The sequence below is a fragment of the Lissotriton helveticus genome, chromosome 2_1 (assembly GCF_964261635.1).
Source record: "Lissotriton helveticus chromosome 2_1, aLisHel1.1, whole genome shotgun sequence".
Lineage (NCBI taxonomy): Eukaryota > Metazoa > Chordata > Amphibia > Caudata > Salamandridae > Lissotriton > Lissotriton helveticus.
This window is the reverse complement of record NC_136059.1, coordinates 1,315,254,864-1,315,273,813: the sequence shown is the minus strand read 5'-3', so window position 1 is coordinate 1,315,273,813 and position 18,950 is coordinate 1,315,254,864. Positions and strand designations below refer to the sequence as shown.

General features: G+C 44.4%; 1 protein-coding gene across 1 annotated transcript in view; it reads right to left on the bottom strand.

The window, feature by feature from the left end:
- The window catches only part of ELP1 (elongator acetyltransferase complex subunit 1), an 861,256-nt gene that overhangs the window by 395,066 nt on the left and 447,240 nt on the right, over window positions 1–18,950 (bottom strand). Inside the window, exons 24-25 of the mRNA XM_078676240.1 lie at window positions 10,301–10,386; window positions 6,041–6,189 (exon numbers count right to left, since the gene is read on the bottom strand). Coding sequence (XP_078532366.1) covers window positions 6,041–6,189; window positions 10,301–10,386 — 235 coding nt within the window. The remainder of the gene's footprint in view (window positions 1–6,040; window positions 6,190–10,300; window positions 10,387–18,950) is intronic.

The window sequence follows — 18,950 nt, the reverse complement described above, 5'->3', positions numbered from 1 at the left end:
TAATAAATGCATGGACCACACAAGAACTACTGTCCATATAATAAAACCGAAATTGTGTGTTAAACAGAGGAGTGAAAATAGGGCGCTTTACTTTATCACTGAACGCCATCCATGATCTGCCAGATAACACCAGCTGAAGTCATACACCCTGTAGTACAATGAACCCACCAGGCGGTTCACAATCAAGGAGACACCCTGACGTCCCAAAAACCTCCATAAGCGCAGAGCCTCCTGACACAAAGCCAAGGACCTTACTGTGTTCTATTTGTTGCAGTAGCATATGGCTGTGGTGTTGTCCATGGGAACCTGTGCCTTCATTCACTTAATGGATGGTAGGAAGGCCTTCAACTCCAGGCAAATGTCTGCCAGCTCCAAAAGATTGATATGGAGGCTATCTTCTGCAAGAGACCAGAGTTCTCGGATGTTCACCTCTCTTAGATTACCTCTCTAACCCAGCAATAATACATCTGTCTCAACTGTCAGTTCTGGGTGGGGAAGGGAGAGGGTCTGTTGCAGGTCAGACTGCAAGCGGCCACCACTGAAAATCTTGGGCAGTCTCCTCTGAAACCTGGATGACATCCAATAGGCTTTATTGCTGCTGAGCCCACTGAGACTTGAGGGCCCACTGAGACTTGAGAGCCCATTGAGACTTCAGATCCTACTGCAGATCCCACATAGGCCCTCTGGTGAAGCAGACATGCAGGCAGCCTTAGAGCTTGTGATTAAGGACCCTAACGATGTCAGGATGTTTGCCGTCATCTGGAGGGGGTCTACGATTGACTGTGGCAAACCCGCCTTCAAAAACCAGTCGTTGAAGAAGGAGACAACTGATATTCCAATCTCTGAAGATGGGCACCAACCCTTTTGGGAACCCCTGAGGAGTGCAGGAAAAGGCCAAAGTGGAGCAGGGCAAACAGAAAAAGCTCTTGACCAACCTTGAACTGTAAGTGACGTTTGTGGGTCAGAAGAACAGGCACATGAAAGTTTGCATCCTGCAAGTCCAAGGTATACTGAACAAGAGCCAGTGTGAGCAGTTTGAATGTATCCTTCCAGAGGAAAGCATACAGAAGAAAAATATCGAAAATAGGATTGAGGCCTCCTTCTTTCTTTGGGATGAAGCAATAGCAGGAGTAACAACCCACCCCTATTTCTGAGTCTGGAAACGTCTCCCTGGCCCCTTGGACAGCAGAATGCGCACTTCTTGCAATAATATGAATAGGTGCTCCTCTGGAAGCCACTCTGATTTCAGAGCAAGCTTCAGTGAGTCGAAAATAACAGAAGGGCATAGTGTTGCTGGAAGATCTGAAGGACCCATCTGATGTAATGGAGTGCCACTCTTGTAAAAAATGTTGGCTTCTGCTGATGGAACAAGGATTTGCATGTAATGCGACTTGCTTGTACTCAGCCCTCTCGACATAACGTTAATAAATTAATCAACATGTTCGCATTACTAACATTGCATTACATATCATACGAGGGAAGCTTGCATATGTGCTTTTACTAACCGTAATCCGCTTGCATTAATATGGCCGCTGCAACGCGGGATTTTCTACTGCGCATGCGTCTGTCATACTCACGTGACACGACGTACTCTTTGCTTTGGAGGGGATCTTTCGCTTCTGAGCACTAGAATTAAAATGGCCGCTATGTGTTACAGCATGCATGAGCTTGCACTGCTGCTTTTGCTAAGCTGTTCGTTCTGCTTAACCTTAACGCAATAGTTAAAAATAAATAAATGGGAATAGAGTAGAGATACGTGGTATACAGTGCATTCATATATTCTGTGTTCTCAAACTGTTTATTTTCTATTTTTACATATGAATGAAATTTGGGCCTGACGCTTGTCGCTGAACTCCATATTGAAACTTTTGAGCCTGCGCACAAGAGACTGAAAACTCATCGAGTCAGGGCATTGAATGAGTGCAAGAGACAGTCTTGACCAAGATGCGCCTGAGAACCTCACCTCCTGAACTCTACAGGGGAAACAGAATTTTAATATGAACTAAAATGTAACAAATGATAGAACATTCATTGTTGGGTGGAATAAAGATGTCATGAGAAAATACAATTGATGGGTGGGGACGCAAATTTAAATATGAGATGCAGAAAGTGTCATTTTGGTATGGTGTGACGACATCTCCTCATTCCTTGTCCAATCAAATTTGGGAATCCTTACACTTGCAACATTGGGGGGTGGTACATTGACCTGGAAAACAGTATAACTAGGGTAGGCTTAGCTAGTTAATTTGTCCGCATTGTCCGAATAGCTGACTTGTCACTGACCCAACGCACTCAATAGGTGATCAAGAGCAGAGGGCTGCGGAGCACTCTGTCAGAAGATTCGATAACCCAATCGGGGTTCTGGGAGCTGAAGTGCTGGTGAAGCACTTTGTCGGAGAAATTGATAACCCAATCGGGGTTCCGGCTGTTAGCTGCAGAGGGGGAGTAGCGCAGGCGTTGCAACTTAACTGCGGGTGCCAGTCTTATCCTGGTCCTGTCCTGATCCAATTAGGCTTTACCTGTCCTGATTCTGATCTGCACCTGCTAGCCTACTGGCGACTGCAACTTTCGGGGTTTTGACCTTCAAACTGACCTGTGGCCAGGGTTAGTTCTTCACACCATTCCTAGGTAAATATAAATGTATAAGGGTTCGTCATTAATTTGTTTCCTTCTCTTCCCCTCCCTAAATGTTACATATTTGATAATAGTGCTTGCATATCAAGGTTCCTTTTTTCTCTTTACCCTTCCTATTGATAAAGTTTGACATATGTTTCCTTTTTCCCCTCGCATTTGTTAAATGCTTAAACGTTTTGATCGTATTTTATGTTCCCTTTCTTTACCTTCCCTATTGCTAAATGATCGAAATTAGTTTAATACATCTTTTGCATAGTTATATTTTGATTCTAATTTTCATTATTTAAAATCTTTTGGTGTTTAATCTTTGGATCATGACCATTTAAGAAACTTAGATAAAGAATTTAAAACTTCCCGAGTTTGTGGTTATTATATGAGTGCAAATGTTATTATTCCTATTATGCGAACACCCTTGATCCCTTAGGACTTTAGGTACCGGTGACGTAGATTGGTAAGTCAAGGTATAGATAGGTCAAAAGTCCTAAATGTCTAAAATACACTGGTAGTAGAGCGAAGGTTACCTGCATAATTTGTGAGTTATATTGATTATGGGCCCAGTTGAATATTGATAAAAGACTAGTTCGGTGACTTGCGCTCTCTATCACTGCCTCCCACAGGATAGTTGTACCCCACTAAGGGCAAAGTAATGCAGCTTGAAGATGGATGCTGCAGGGAAGGGGGACTGGGAAGATCAGTTACCTGCACATAGACTGGCTGATACCCATTCCCAGCCACGAAAAGACTGGGGTTACTGTAGCGGGGGTAGGGGAGCCTGGTGTTGCTTTTAAACCAATCCTTAGGAGAAGCCTTGGAAGGATTGAAACTGTCTGGAATGGTCAAAAAGTCCAGAGAATGTGCCATGGTGCTACCTTCCTTAAAGCATTCTAGGGAAGAATCAGCTTTTAGATAAAGAGGCAGAAAATATCAAAAGGCATATCCATAACAGATGTATGCACATGTGAATCGCATCCACGCAAGGTGACGCAGCTTTTTTTTTAAAAAAGAAGTGAAATTGATTGTCTTGGACAAATTCACCTGAACCTTTTTATATACTCCTGTAAATATGTGCTGTCCTCCAATATTTACCACTACTATATTCACCTAATTCATTGTACTTATATAATTTATGTAGATATATTTGCCCTGTAAAGTGCTCTGATACCCGCAAGGGTCTTGTTCGCACTATACAAAACCGTGAAAATAAATAAAATAAACTGTTCACCCCAATCACTCCGTAGTATTCAGACCAGCACAAATCACATATTAGCCTAGGACCATTTTGAATGATTTAAGTCAAGGTAGCCCTAAACTCTTCCAGGACAACCAGCAAAAGCTCGCTGGCGATGTCCCAGGGGTGTGCATATAACAGCTAGTAGGCAAACCGCATGAGCCAACCTCAAGGCTAAGTTTACAGAAGATAACACTTATTTCCCAAACGCATCAATCCTTTTCAACTCCTAGTCCAGAGGGTGGTCAAATGAAATGAATTAGGATTCACCTTGCTCACAGACATTTGGGCCACTATTCTTTCTGTACTATGATGCTGCGTAAGAAAATCATGTTGACCAGGCAACAGTCTATGGCGTCTGGCCACCTGCTTGCTCACCAATAGACAAGAGTAAAACTTTGATCAATTGCTCAGAACAGTGTCTGCTATAGCTTCACTGAATGGGAGTAAGGGCTCAGAGGAAGTCAGCTAAAGTAGTAGAAGTTTTGTAAGGCCATTTCTCGTAACTCCAATAGAAGATAGTTTAGTTACAGGGACCTCGTAAGTACATCAAATTACCAAAGAAAAGGAAGCACCCTGTTCCATTGGTGGCCCAAGGGGAGAAATTAACCCTGTATGAAGGGAAGCATCAAGCTCACTGGCCTCCTGTAAATCCATGTGTAAACTGTCTTCATCATAAAGTTAGGATAAATCGTCCCAATTATCCTCATTGTAATTTCCAGATGGTGGTAAACTCTGGTCAGAATCAGATCCAAAAAGATGTTGGATTCTCTGAGGACAGCTCTGCAGTAAAGGGAGGGTGTTGTCTGAATCAGGCTGTACTGGAACCAGTTGCACTGGAATGGAGTCGGAGCATGACCTCAGTCGTGGTCACAATAGGTTACGCTTGGGATTGGACCTCAGAGTCAAAACTGGATTCCCCTCTGGCAACAGTGACATTGGGACCGGCACCTATGAAAGAAGGGACGGTGCAGGTCGCAGTGCAGGAATGGAAGTTGGAAAAAGAGTAGGTGAAGAACCTGAGATGGGTTCCAGCGGCTCAGAGGGCACCAAGGATGGATCGACTGGTGGTAACACAGATGAAGGCCCCTGCAGATCGTTGGCATCTGAAGGCACACCAGAGGGAGCAGGAAGAGTGCCAAAAATACACAGCATGGCCCCCTTAAAGGCAACTATCTGCTGCCTTGTTGCAGAAGACACAGGAAACACAGGTGCAACAGGATCAACTGCGGGATCATTACCTCAGGGATCGGGAGTGATATCAAGTGGCATCTTAATACCCTCGAGACTTCTATTCAGATTCAGACAGAGTAGAGGGATGTGTTGAGTCCTGCTTCTCTTCTTGTGTTTTGCTTCGATTTTGACTTCGACTTATCAGAGTGGAAACAGGACATACGTGAGGTTAGTAATGTCTTTGATTTCCTTCAACGTACAGCTTCGTTCCAAGGTCCTGGGTCGCTTCGGGTGCATGATGTCACACTCCTCGCATAACTTGGAGCTGTGCCCGAGGCCAAAAACTAAATGCACACCTCATGAGGGGTTTGTTACCAATGTCTGATTGCAATAGTCATGGCATTTTTTGAACCCTTTAGTGTTAAGTGAGGCCATCTTTCCCTAGTGCACTAAAAAACAACTCGTCAAAACAGAATAAAAAGGGAGCGGAGCTCTGGATCCATGTTTGAAGGCAAGGAAAGAAAAGAACTGATGTCGGTGCACAGGGGTGGCATTTACATGCAGTTTCATACCATCGCTTCCGGGGTAAAACAAAGTCAAAGCAGAACCGTACAACACCACCTAGTGGAGTGTGGGGGCACTGCAATGAAAAACTTCACGATGAAGTCTGGTGCCTGAGTAAAATTCAAAAAGTGACGAATCTGTGACTACAATTATCTGTCAGAAGGCTAAATAATCACAAACTCCCAACAAAATAGAATATTCCAATAAAGAAACCAACTACAGGTCACATGGTGAGCTGCAAAATTGGTCCATTTTACACACAAAGTCAGGTGGATCATTTTGGTGACATATTAAACAATTAATGGTGCATCATGCATTATAAGAAAGGTCTTTATCTAAGTGGTTAACTGCAACTTCATCCAAAACTCTCACAGAAATCCAATCTAAATACATTAGAATGGTGCAAAATATTGCCAGCAAAGTCTGTAACTTCTAAATTACCTTCTGTGACTTCTCTGCCACCATGATGACAAGGTCAAAGTCATACGTTCCCAGTGAATGATCATACAACTCATTGACATCCACGAGGAACAACAGGTACTTTAGCGCATCTTCTGCGCTCACAGCATCAGCAGCAGATGGAGGATTCTCTGTGATGTGAAAAAATACACAAGCCAAGATTATATGTCACATAACAAAGAAGTCTGTTGCAGATCATGAAGGCTGCCTGTAGGAAGCTGGCTCTTTATTTATTGGACCAAAAATAGGTACACTGCGGAAAGAGTCCAACATACCCCAAATGGTTTACAGAGGCACAAATGAGACCACAACTGCTCTCTCTTGTGGTAGTGTGGGCGAGCAGTTATGCATATCAGAGGGTAGTGCTAAGAATTTATTGCACACACAAAGGCAGAAAGTGAGACACACACTCAAAGAAATTCGACACCAATTTTTAAAAGTAACACTTATTTTTATATGAATTTAGATACCAAGATCATCGGAATGAGGGAAGTAATTTTAGAGTTATGAATTTGTATACGTTTCAAAAGTTGAAAGTGCAATATCTAGAGTGGTAATGTTCTCATGTGGAGGAAAAATATGTATTACATTTGGGCACGTGTCTGCAATTTACAGACCCCTTCTCCTGGACCGAAGGTGAGGAGGGGGCAAGGTCCAAGGCCACACCAACAGGTCAACTTGGGCGGCACGGGGCAGCCAGGTGGAGAAGTGTGCTACAGCATTGAGTGCCCTATTCACTTCAATGCAGATTGGTCAGGTTAGAAAAAGGCTGCAAGCAGGGTCTGGGGGGCCAATCCGGGTGAACCCCAGGGTGCTCGAACCTTGAGGTGCTCAGGCACATAGGGACATAGTTGGTCCACTTCTCCTCGGGCTGTAGGGCTTGGCTGCAGTGAAGTATTTTGGTGTCGGGTCGCATGATGGAATCACTCATGACTGGAGGGGGCCCTGCAGAAAGAAGCTGCAGGCAGTGACTGCAAGTCTAGTCTAGCCAAACCCAAGGATGGGTTCGGCTCTTGTGGGTGTCAGGACCCCATGGGCACTGTCAGCTCATCTGGACTCGAGCTGTGGGGGGGGGGGGGGGGGGGGGGGCAGGTGCAGAGGTGCTTTGAGGTGTCAGGTGGCGGTGGTCGACGACTCACTTTTTGACTTGGTTTTCAGAAGAGGGATAAACAGGACAGCTGGGCCACCATTGGTGTGGGGCTCACTGTCTCTGAAGTCTCTCAACGTGCAGGTTGGTCTTCCTTGGAGTTGGTGTGGGGACTGGACACATCAAGCCTTGGTTGCTTCAAGGCTCCGGACCCAGTTATTGGTGCTGGGTGGCTCCGGTCGGTCCTGGCATCCCCACACTTGGAGGGAGGGCGGATCTGACTGGTAGGAGCATGTGACCTGTTCCTGGGTGGCTGCAGCATTGGTAGTCCCGGTAAGCGGCAGGACGGTGAACCAGACCTTGCTTCTATGGTGCCTGCGACTGCAGGGGAGTAGCTCCTCTACTTCAAGGGAGTCTCTTTGGCGAGTGACAAAGCACTGGCAACCCTCGGGGTTCCTTGGAGTCTACACAGAGGCAGGACAAGTTGGTTGCTTCACTAGGGTCCGGTGCAGCAGGCAGGCTGGCAGGGTTAGCGCCAAGTCAGATGTTGCTTCTCTGTTCTCGGTTAAACAGTCTTCTTGGTCCACTCTTTCTTTGTGTTAGTCTAACCTGAGATCCTGGGATCAGGAGTGCTACCTAAATGCGGTATTTAGGGGCGTTACAGGGAGTGTCATGAAGTAGTCAATGGGCTACCTACCTTGAGGATGACTACACCCTCTATATGATCACTTCCTGTGGGAAGTGGGCAGACCCCTAACCCAGAAGACCTAATTCCACCAAAAATCAAGATGATGGAATTTTTCCTAGTCGTGTTCACTTCAGGTAACCCACTTTAGGGATGGTACTATCCTGAGGGTGAACACACCTCCTGACTGGCTAATTTTCCCACCTGTCCAGGTGCCAAATGGGCCCTAGGTAGGGGGTGGTCTTTGCCCTGTCCGAAGGCAATCATGGTTGAATCACAGGTGGTAGAGGCCTTTGAAACCTCCTCCATTGATATGCAGATCATCAGTCTTCTTGCTTGTAGGAGGTGTAAACACCACCTGCTAGAGCAGGCCTTGTGTCTGTTCTCTGAAAGTGGGGCTCTCACCTCCTGGGGGGTCAGAAACTAGTCTGTGGTGGCAGGCTGAACTGGACCAGTCAGCCAGCACACTAGAGGACTAGTTGGGTTCAAGGGGTACCTCTAAGGTACCCTCTGGGTGCATGTATTGATAAATCCATCACTGGAATAAGTGTGGATTTATTAATACAAGGTGTTTGATACCAAACACCTTAGGTTTCAGTTAAACCATTATGTAACTGGGAAACTAATTTTGACCAGTTCCAGATACATACCTTAAGATGGCTTCCCCGTTCACGTGTACTGTCAGTATTTGAACTGGTAAGCATATGGGCATATCTGCTCATACACATAAGCCCTCACATGCAATATAATGCACCCAGCCTTAGGGCTGAAAGGCCTGCTGTAGGGGTGACTTACAAATATTACACTTAGGTGGATGCCATGTAGTGTTTTCACTTTTTAGAGCACCTTGTCACCCAGCCTGCAGTGGCAGTCTGTATTAATCTAGTGCTGGGTCCCTTAGAGTGGCACAAAATATGCTGTGGCTTTTAGGGATGCTCTTTAGAACCTATTCCCTAGAATACAGGAGTACCAATTACTGGGGACTGACAGAGGGGCTAAAGGCCTGGCCAATTGGGGATCAATTGACCAGTTCTCTTATTTAAGGGATAGAGCACTGGAACTGGGGACCTTTGTTAGCATGAACCGCGTGCACTCCAGTCAAAGTTGCATCAAAAACCAGACGAAAAGTGAGGAGACTACTGCAACAAACACCCAGTTTCCTACACTGGCTCACTGTACCTTTTTACTCTTACCACCACCTCTCCGCTTCCCTCCCTCTGTCAATTAGTTCTCTCACGTCGATCCACTTTATAAACATTTGTTAGCCATGTCCACCTTCACCCCTAGCCATAATCTCTACTACCTAGGCACACTGTTTTGGTGCTAGACAAACTCCCCCATCCCTGATCTACTTTCCCATACTTCTATCCAAAACTCTAACACACCCTAAATCTTTCCCCCTTATTCACCTTCTCATACACTCTCTCATCCTATCCACTTTCACCCACTTCCAATCTACTATTCCACAGCTACTCAGAGCAGTTGGGTAAATTGTACATTAAGCCAGAAATTACCTTTTTTTAAAGTTTTTTTAATCAGAGACATGTGTGGGCGCATATTCTACTATAAAATAGCATCAAAATATTTTTTGAAATGGTAATTCGACTGCACTGGGAAATCTTGAAATCTAACGAAAGGGTAGTAGACATGAAGGGGCCATAGGACTTTATGGAACCAGCTGAATTAACTGGGTTCACATGCACTGAATGACTGATGATGCTCTGTCGGCATTTCAGTCTGTCTCTGCAAGATTAATGCAGGCATTTCCTAATTCATCAACACAAGTATTCAATCACAGCATGGCAGCACAATGAACACTCATTTAACATGTTGTATGTATTACAGAAGTGCCCTCTTTGATTGTTATAACGTTGCTTACTAAGGATTATTTAAACTAAAATACATCTTATTAGCATTAAGAGTCATCAAGATAAGCCTCCCTTCATTTGTTGTAAGCTCCAAATCTAAAGAAAACAACACACACAAACAGGCAAGGGAAGCAATAATTCGGACAGCACCCTCCAGTGTCTTCTAGATTTAAAAATGCAGGCACTGATGATTTTTGTGGGAGCATTGGCACAAAATAGCTGCAGTCTGCGGCCTTTACATTCCTGGGTCTCGCATGAGATGTTTTTTTCAGAGATTACCCAAAAATCATTTGTTCCACAGTCCATGATTCCTGGGCTAAAAAGGCAGCACTTGCACTCAAATGTAGGCACTTATTATGGTGTTGGTGTGGCTGAGGGGACCTGTACAGTCTCTCTTGCATGAATTTGGTTGATTTTATTTCTCAAGAACATTTTAGGCTCTAGTGGTATTTCAGATCAAAAAAATTGATTGGAAGTCACTGACACAGCTGAAGGGATTCAATGTACATTAAGGCACTAGTATAAAACCAAGCCTTCCTTTTCTGCATTTAGCTACATTCAACAGTTATACCTTAGTAGATGATGAACAGTGAGAGAAGTACCTCTAAGTTCATGAACCTTCTGCAGAGCAACCTCCAGTTCTGGCTTACTCTTCTTCACATAAGACGTCAAAATAGATAAGCAGTATCTGGGAGAGTGAAAAAAGAGAAATGATTTAGCTCATGAACAAAATGATCTGCGACTGACTGCCAATAATAGTAATGTGGCACAAAAAAACCAAAGGTCCCCTCCTGTATCTTTCTCTCCTACCTCGCGATACCTTTTTGCGTCTTTCTCTTTTTACCCTGCGTGCTGTGCCTACTACCATAAACCTTGGCAGCTGGAGCCCAAGGAAACATCCACCGGCCGTCAAAAGTCAGTCTCATCTTGCCAGATGAAATAAATGGCCAATCTAGCCTTGATTCACCCTCATTTGAAACCAATGCATTATTTTTGTTAAAACATGTGTTATTAAACTAGTGCAATTATCAATGAATATTATGAGAAAGTCAGAACATTGACCACACTGTGCCTTTTAAGCTATGTAGTGTGTAACTGGTGAATCTGCAGTATTTCATCAGGGACAAAATATTAGACCATTTCTGAGCCATTCTGTTGCTGCTTGGGGTCTTGGAACACTGTCTATTGGTTGTGTTTATGTCATTAGTCGGCTGTTTGTAGGAGGGCCAGAACCTTCTAACAATACTCCCAAAAATATAAATGTGTGACCAGTGGATCTTGTGCTTAGGTTGAGGTGTGTTCATGTTCGACTATGATGTACGCATGTCTTCTCACTCTTGGTATCAGTGTATTTTATGCGCCACTGTTAATTGATTCCCAGGACTTTCCCTGATATGGCTACACTGACAGACACTGACCTCTTTTCCGACACATTGTGAAATAGTTAATGCAGACATTTTACTAACCTCATGATAGGAAAAAAAGCAAAACAATCATTTGAAATGATGAATACCTTAGAATCGATTAGAGTACAAATTTGGGACATTTATTAATAGCGCAGTTCAAAAAACTAATCGAGATGAAGAAAACAGTGATTGATACCCTCCATCATGAAGCCAACAAAGACTATTTTAATGTGGGTAGAGATTCCTCTTCCCTAGAAAGGAGCAAAAATGTATATCATTCCTAAAACATGGATAGTATTCTCCTGATAATTATCGCCTACTAACATCCATCTATTACTTGGCAAAAATGTATGGTAAGCTACTATTAGGAAGAATATAGGTTTTGGTGGAATATTCTGGTCTCTGCTTTACAGGCATACTTCTTTGACTTTCACATTAAATGTGTCCCTGGTTTCGGTGCTTTGTAAATTATCCTTATAAACCTTCCGACTGCATTTAGTAATAGGTGGTTGCATAATTATTATGAGCTTGGATAAGAAGGCCTAGACTCTGATCTGTTAGGCCTGCTGGGCAAGTACCACATATCTAACTATGCCCAGGCACATCATAATGTATATGGTGTCTTAAAAGACCAGTTCTGATTATTTCGTCCACCAGGCTTGCTTTCCATCACCTATAAAATTTGTATTGTTAATAAATGATAATTCTCTAGAGCACCTTTGAATGTTTAATCAGGTGCTTCGACTGTGAAAAACACCAACACTTTTGTTTGCAGATAAAGCAGTCTTAATATCTAAAAACTACAAGGAGCTCAAATAGCTGCTAAATGGTTGCCACTTTAGTGCTTCAGCGAACGACTATCGGTAAATGTTGTGAAAATGAAGGTTATGATTTTGAAAGCTTTGTGTGAATAAAAAGGGCTCTAAGTTACTTTCCTTGAGGAATTTCCATCTGAATAACAGTTTCCTCACAGATTCCTCACATGAATCCCTTCTTATGCCTCAGACTGGATCCCAGTTTCCTCATGATAATGACACACCACCAGTGTCAGGCAGTACAGCATGGATCTGCAAGAGCCCATAGAAGTGGCATAGTAGTCGGTACATATAAGGCCCTACAGGAGCCATTTGAGTCTGTTCCACTACTTTTTCACACACACTAAGGATTGAGAATGACAGAAGAAAGGAAACATTACTAAACTGCAAAGTAAAGATGATGCAACAAAGTAATGTGATCAAACTAATTCATGCCTTCTTAAAGGAGACGTGTGAGTACCATTAGGAATCTGCAGAGCTGCCCTTTTGCATGGTTGAAAGATACTGGCACAGTAGCTATGTGCTGTCCCGCTCCTTATTTTATCATTCTGATAGACCCAGTATGTTTTCCTGCAAGGACAACCTGCGTCACAAGTCTCCCTATAGGTTTTCTTTATGATTTTGAGTTGCTTTCCAACTGAGTTCTTGACTACACATGCCTCCTGGGTCCAGCCATGTGTGTATTTTACCACTGATCAGTCTATGAGACACTAATGGGTTGTGGCAGCTTGTTAATAGTTGTGTGGTATAGGCCTCTTTACTGGAACCCGAAGATTATCTGCTGGTTGTCCCCGGCAAAATTCATATGTTAAATCAAGACTGGAGTTTCCATGATCATAAAAGGGTTTCCGTGAGGTGTGCTAGAGTGCTAATATTGTGGTACTCAGGCGTGCAACGCCCACTGGACTCAAAGTGTTACAGGCCCCCCGTCTTGTGTGGCAGCCCGGGATGAGACGGCTTCCCGGGCGCACACAGAGCCGCACCCAAGTACTTCACAGGTCTTTTAAAGACCTTTTGCTTGTTAATGAGGCATTGTTGTTGTGTCACCCCTTCTGAGAGCCCATGCAGCTCCACTCTGCCTATTGCTTAGAGATTCAGCCCCCCCACCCCCCGAATTTTTTCTTAGCCCCCCCCGAAACGTGGCCCTAGTTGCGCCTCTGGTGGTACTCCAGTATGGATATCCCCTTTAGTATTGCAGTTTACTGTAGGGTGCATTGCCTCCCCTTGCAGGTATAAGTCATTTTAAACCAACAGTCAAAAGAGCAAGAAGGCTTACTTGTGTACACCTGCCCTGGGGTTGTACAGTTCGAGCAGGTCAGCCTATGGCATAAGAGAAGGAACATAAGAACAAATGAAGGTATTCAAAGCCAAGGCCATTGTAAAACACCTTCACAAAGGCTGCTTGTTCCTCTCTTGAATCAGTTCCCAACTCTGCCAAGATGATCTGAGCACAGCAAAAGCAGATGACTGAAGGAAATATCGGTGATGGATACTCAAAACCAATGAACAATATGGATTGCCTGCCATCACCAAGGTAACCAGATAGACTTTGCTCTATTTTGGATACTGGTTTCCATGGGAATAAAAAATACCCACAGCAAAAAAACGCTTGGTATTTATTTGATCCCTCCAAAATGTCAACTTTATTTTTTTGACATTTGTAGAGCGCGAACAAATGCCCGTAGGCGTCTCGGCGCTAAAGATACTGTACATGACTCTTGGGAAAAAGTGATGAAAAACAAGAGAGGTTACTGAGTGATCAGGATAAGTTTACTGATTAAGTTCAACTTTCCGTTTAAGTGGCAAGGTGGCTAGTCACCCAAAATCAATGTTTCTCCAGTGACTGGATAATTACCAGCTGTCCATTTTTCTGGATGTAAATTGGTCTGAGCGCTAGGTAAGGAAATTCACTTTTATTCCATCAAGGAATGTTGTACACAAATACTTAGGAAAGGACTTGGACCAGGGACAGATAATATGGCTGTCCACCCTGCAGTTGTATGGCTATACTCCTGGCCTAAGGAAGAAAGCCCTGCTGTGCTTGCTTCTGAGGTGTCAAACTGCCTGAATTCCCCTGGAGCACCACCCGGCTGTTGCAAGTGCTGCCTTGAGAACTGTTGTTTGAAATGAGGATATAAAACACACAAAAGTAGATGGGAGGTTGATGCAACTCTTCCGTTATTTGCTCACCAGGTCACCTAAGTTTGGACCCAGCCATGCGCAAATCAGTATTGACGTTGTTCCTCAAGGGAACAGTTCAGCCCGAACTGCCAACCAAGGTCCTACTTGAACTGGAACACGAAAAGCCCAGGACCGGTTTCGCCTTAGTTATGGGCTCATCAGCCGGGTGCAGCTTGGTTCAAGTGGCACAGTAAGTATGGTACCCACATCTGGGCAAACCCATGCTATCTAGAGTGGTACATAAACACACAAAAGTAGATGGATGGCTGCTTGCAATAAGTCTAACATCTGGCAATTGCTCTGGGTAGAACTCCAACCCATCTTTCTTTTATTCACCCTGCCAGTGCAGTGGTAACAGCCTTGGACCTGGTGGAGTGAGCCCATAAGCCTTTTCGGGGCTGCTTCTTCGCCGCAATGTAGAAGATGTTTATGCAAAGCTCTATCCAGTAAGTACAAAATGTTTTGTTCCTTGCAGTGCCTTACTCTCCTTTGCGTCTGAGAATCCGACAAAGAGCTGATCTTCCACCCAGTGTTCTCCGATGCGATCACGATAGAAGCTCACAGCTCTTTTCGGGTCCAGCAGGTGTTGTCTTTCTTCCTCCTTAGAGGTGTAAGGCAGGTCAACGAACGCCGGGAGAGTGATGTCCAGGCCAACCTAAAAGGGAGTCACAACCTTAGGCATGAAAGAGGCATGAGTTCTTAGAACCAACTTATCAAGATAGAAGGAGGTGAAAGGAGGGTGCACAGAAAGAGCCTGAAGCTCACTCTCACTCTGTGCCGAAGTTATAGCCACCAGAAAAAAAGTCTTCAAGGTAAGCAATCGCAGAGGACAGCTGTGCAGTGGTTCAAACGGGGAACACATCAGAAACGTTAGAACCAAATTCTGTTCCCACTGCACCTATTGAAAAGAGAAGGAGAAAACAAACGTTGCCACCCTTTCAAAAACCTCATCACAAAAGGTGATTTAAACAGCAAGGCTGATCTGGCAAAGCTGAGAGGGCTGAAAGGTATCCCTTAAATGTGCCAAATGTAAGACCTTTCCAGGCCAGGTACAACACAAACAAAAGAACCTTAAGTAACTTGGCCTGCAGTTGGTTAATATGCTTAGCCGAGCACCAGGCTACAAATGTGTCTCAACAGCAGGCGTATATAGATGTGGTTGAGGGACACCAGGCCGCTAAAATAACATCCATGACCTCAGGAGTAAGATTAAAAGCACTCAACTGCTGCCACACTTTCTCTGGCCACACAGTTTGGGGTGCACGACCCTGCCCCGCTGCTGTAATAGGTGATCCACCATGACTGGTAGCTGCAGGTTCAATATGCCCGCTGCCCTCTGCATGATCATAGCAAAGGGCGCAGTCTCACCATGGCCACGCCTGGGGGAGAAACAAGGTCTGTGTCTGGTGCGGTATAAAGGACCTTGGAGTTCCTCATACCACTTTTCTTTCTGAGGGGGTCAGAAGAATCACCAAAATAGCCACTGTCAGATTCTTCCTCAAACAGATCATGGGCAAAGGGAGGGTATAAGAATAAGTGTGACTTCGACCTAGGTCGCAGTTGTACTGGCTTGGAGTTGGACGGAACTAGAATAGGGAGGTTATCCGGCTCCGGTGAAAAAAGAATCAGCATCAAAGATCTCATTGCCAGAATTGGGTGTGGTTCTGGATCAGGAATTAGATCTAGAGGCCCCCATCAGCGTTGAGAGAGGTCCTGCTGACTGAAACCCTAGTGAGGCACCTCTAGGTTTGTTGGGGCCCGGAAGCTTGTCAGAAGCAGCCGGGGTTGTACAGAAAATGCAACTCATTGCATCATAAAAGAAGAGGCCCCAGCATGGAAGCACAGTCACTGCAGATCTTGGGGTTGGGCTAGATCCCTGACACAAGAGACCTACCAAGTGGCAAACGATCACAGACATCTGCTTGTGAAAATCTTCACAAGGCTTAAACCTGTGGACATACCAGTGGATTTCCCTTGCAAATTGGTTGAACAAAATTTTGAAGAAAATACTTCAAAAAGCTTGCTCTAAAGGCGTAGGTGGCTTCAGGATCTGCATCTGTTGGCACTGAAAGAAATAAACTGATATCAACGCACATGGCTGTTGCCTATATGGGCCCGCACACACCACATCCGGAGCAAACTATGGCGAAGCGGAGCTGCCAGCGCTACCTACCAACTGGGAATATTCTAAGATGAGGAATCTGCAGTTAGAAGTCTCTATCAGAAATACTTTTTACAAGGACTGTTATAAGGATTGCCTAATTGCCCCATAGACCCAGCAGTCCAAGAGATCGGCCTGAATTTATCCATGAGGAAGAATGTTCCTTAAAGTAAATTACTTGTGCTTCTAATGGACACTCCTTTCTGAAATTGCTTCTCTATACCGCATCCCAGTCTAGAAACTCGGGGAGACTAATGTTGAGATGACATAGTTAAGCCACAAAGCTCAGAAATGTTTGGATAAAGAGTGAACGGAGGATCACAAAGTCTACAACAAATCACTAAAATCAGGATGCCCCCGAAAAGGGCTGAAACCATACCCTTTCTTCTAGTTAAGGAGCTAAAAATGCCTGTGTAAAGTCTTTGCCTGCCAAGTCTTGAGACGCAAGTTTATTTTTTTTGCACGTTCCTCACCCAAACTAGCGCTTTCATATTCTTTGAAAAATTTGTCTTCACATGCTTTGTTCCGTCTTGTGTAGAGCTGTGGAGTCTTTTCTCTATCTTTGAAAAGTGGTGGGAAGGGAAAGAATACAGGCAAAGCACTTTCAAGTGGTGACATTTTTAACAACCTCTGTTAAGGGGGAATTCAAACTCTGCATAACATCTTTAAAGAAGGCACTGAATGGAATGGAAGCAGACAATGGCTGTAACTCCCGGTCCTTCTAACTTAAGTTCAAGCCAACAGAATATGGTCTCAAGACACAAAGGCATCACAGAGCAAGAATGTATTGCTCCGGCCTTGACAACAAGGGATAAAGCACCGACCCACATCGGGTGGAGGAGGGACAAAGTCACACGATGGACACCATTATGAGAGGGATCCAAACTGAAATAAAGGAGTAAGTTACAGAGATTTACCGAATGGGATGTAATTTGCATCTCCAGTGTGGGGAATATAATGGAGGACGTTACCTTAAACCCGATGAGCGGCTACAGGAGGAATATGAGATCTCATTCACACAGTGTGGAGAAGCGTGGCTCAGTGGTTAGAGGCGGCAGACCCGGAAGCTGAGATCAGACGTGGACCAGGGTTCGATTCCCCGCCTCAGCGGGTCTCGGGCTCAAAAATTCCACGGACTCGACAATTCTCGCTCCGGTGCCTACTCGACTCACGGGGTCACACTCTGCGACTCTGGGCAATAGCTTGCTTAATCTCCACTACGGCCCCTCGTGGCGGGATGCCTGGCTTTCACCTTGTGAATACCCTGCCGGGGTATCTCACAGGGGAATACCAGGACGGGTTCCCTAAGCAAGCGCCTTGAGACCCCTGGGGGATTTGTGCGCTATATAAATCGAAATACATTTACATTTACATTTACAGTATTACATATATACTCAACTCAAACACGCCCTTCACACAGAGGACATTGATTCAGAAGGCAAGATTGAGAACTGCAGCACGTTCATGATACAAGCCTGCTTTAGGTCAAAGGATCTATCCCAAACTTTTTTGGAGATATGATCAATCAAATGTAGTATGCTGCTTTCGTAGAGGATCTTCTAGTTGTTATAAGAACATCCATCACATCCTCAGGAAATAAATACAGAGCTATTAGCCATTCAAGTTGCAGTCATAACATTTAGGGTGTGCACAACATTGCCTGGAGAGAAGATTGCCCTTCGTAGGAAAAGGTTAAGAATGGGTCATCACTGAAGCCCGATACATGCCCGTAACACAGTAGCCTGGCCCAGTCTGTGAGAATCAAGATAATATGTGATTTGTACTGATAGATTTTTGGAATTACTTTTTGGATAGAAATGATGGGAGGAAACACAGTGCAGCCTGAACGATTATTTCAGGTATACAGATTCACATAGGGAGTTATTTGTACAGTAATCGACTGAGCAATGCTATTGACATTTCTTACTAGAATAGGTTGTAATAAAAGTGATGTATAGTCAGCCCCACTTCTGAAAGATCAGTTCTGCTACTTTCGAAAGATGTTCCTATTTGAAACTTGCGGAACTCTACCTGCCCAGTCCATTAGCTGGCTTTTTCAGAGCCCAAGCTGGACGACTGGCTAATAGAACTTGTTTGTCTATAATAATCACAGGCCTACTCCTTCCTCACAACGGGCTCTGGGTCCCACATCCGGGTGAAGATGTAAAATATAGCAGCAGCAGTATTATCCATTAACACTTGAACGTGCTTACCAAGAAACCGCGAGAGTCAGCCATAATGCTAGCAGCCCCAGAAGGTTTATGTGGAGTGGAATAGAATAAATTGGACTCCAGGTGTGCTCTCCATGCAAAAGAGATATATCTGGCACTAAAGGCACTTCTGATTAAGAAGGCATGCATGTTTTACTTTTTTGCACGTTCAGGTGGCATTCTTACTCCAGCAATTTAGTGGGACAAAGTGAGAGCAATCAAAACCTTGTCACCTAGGGTTTTATAAAATTGTTTCCATTACAATGATCTAATCCTATGCTTTACCTGAGAAATAAGGGAGATGAAAGCAGTCAGGAGCTAGAAAAGACCTTGCTGTCTGCTGTGGGTGCCCCGGCCAACTTAGTGCATTTAATAAATAGATTACATGTGAATAATTATGCACAATTTCGTTGGGGTTCAAATGGAGAACTGACGGATCGTATTGCCATAGAACGAGGAGTTCACCAGGGCTGCGTGCT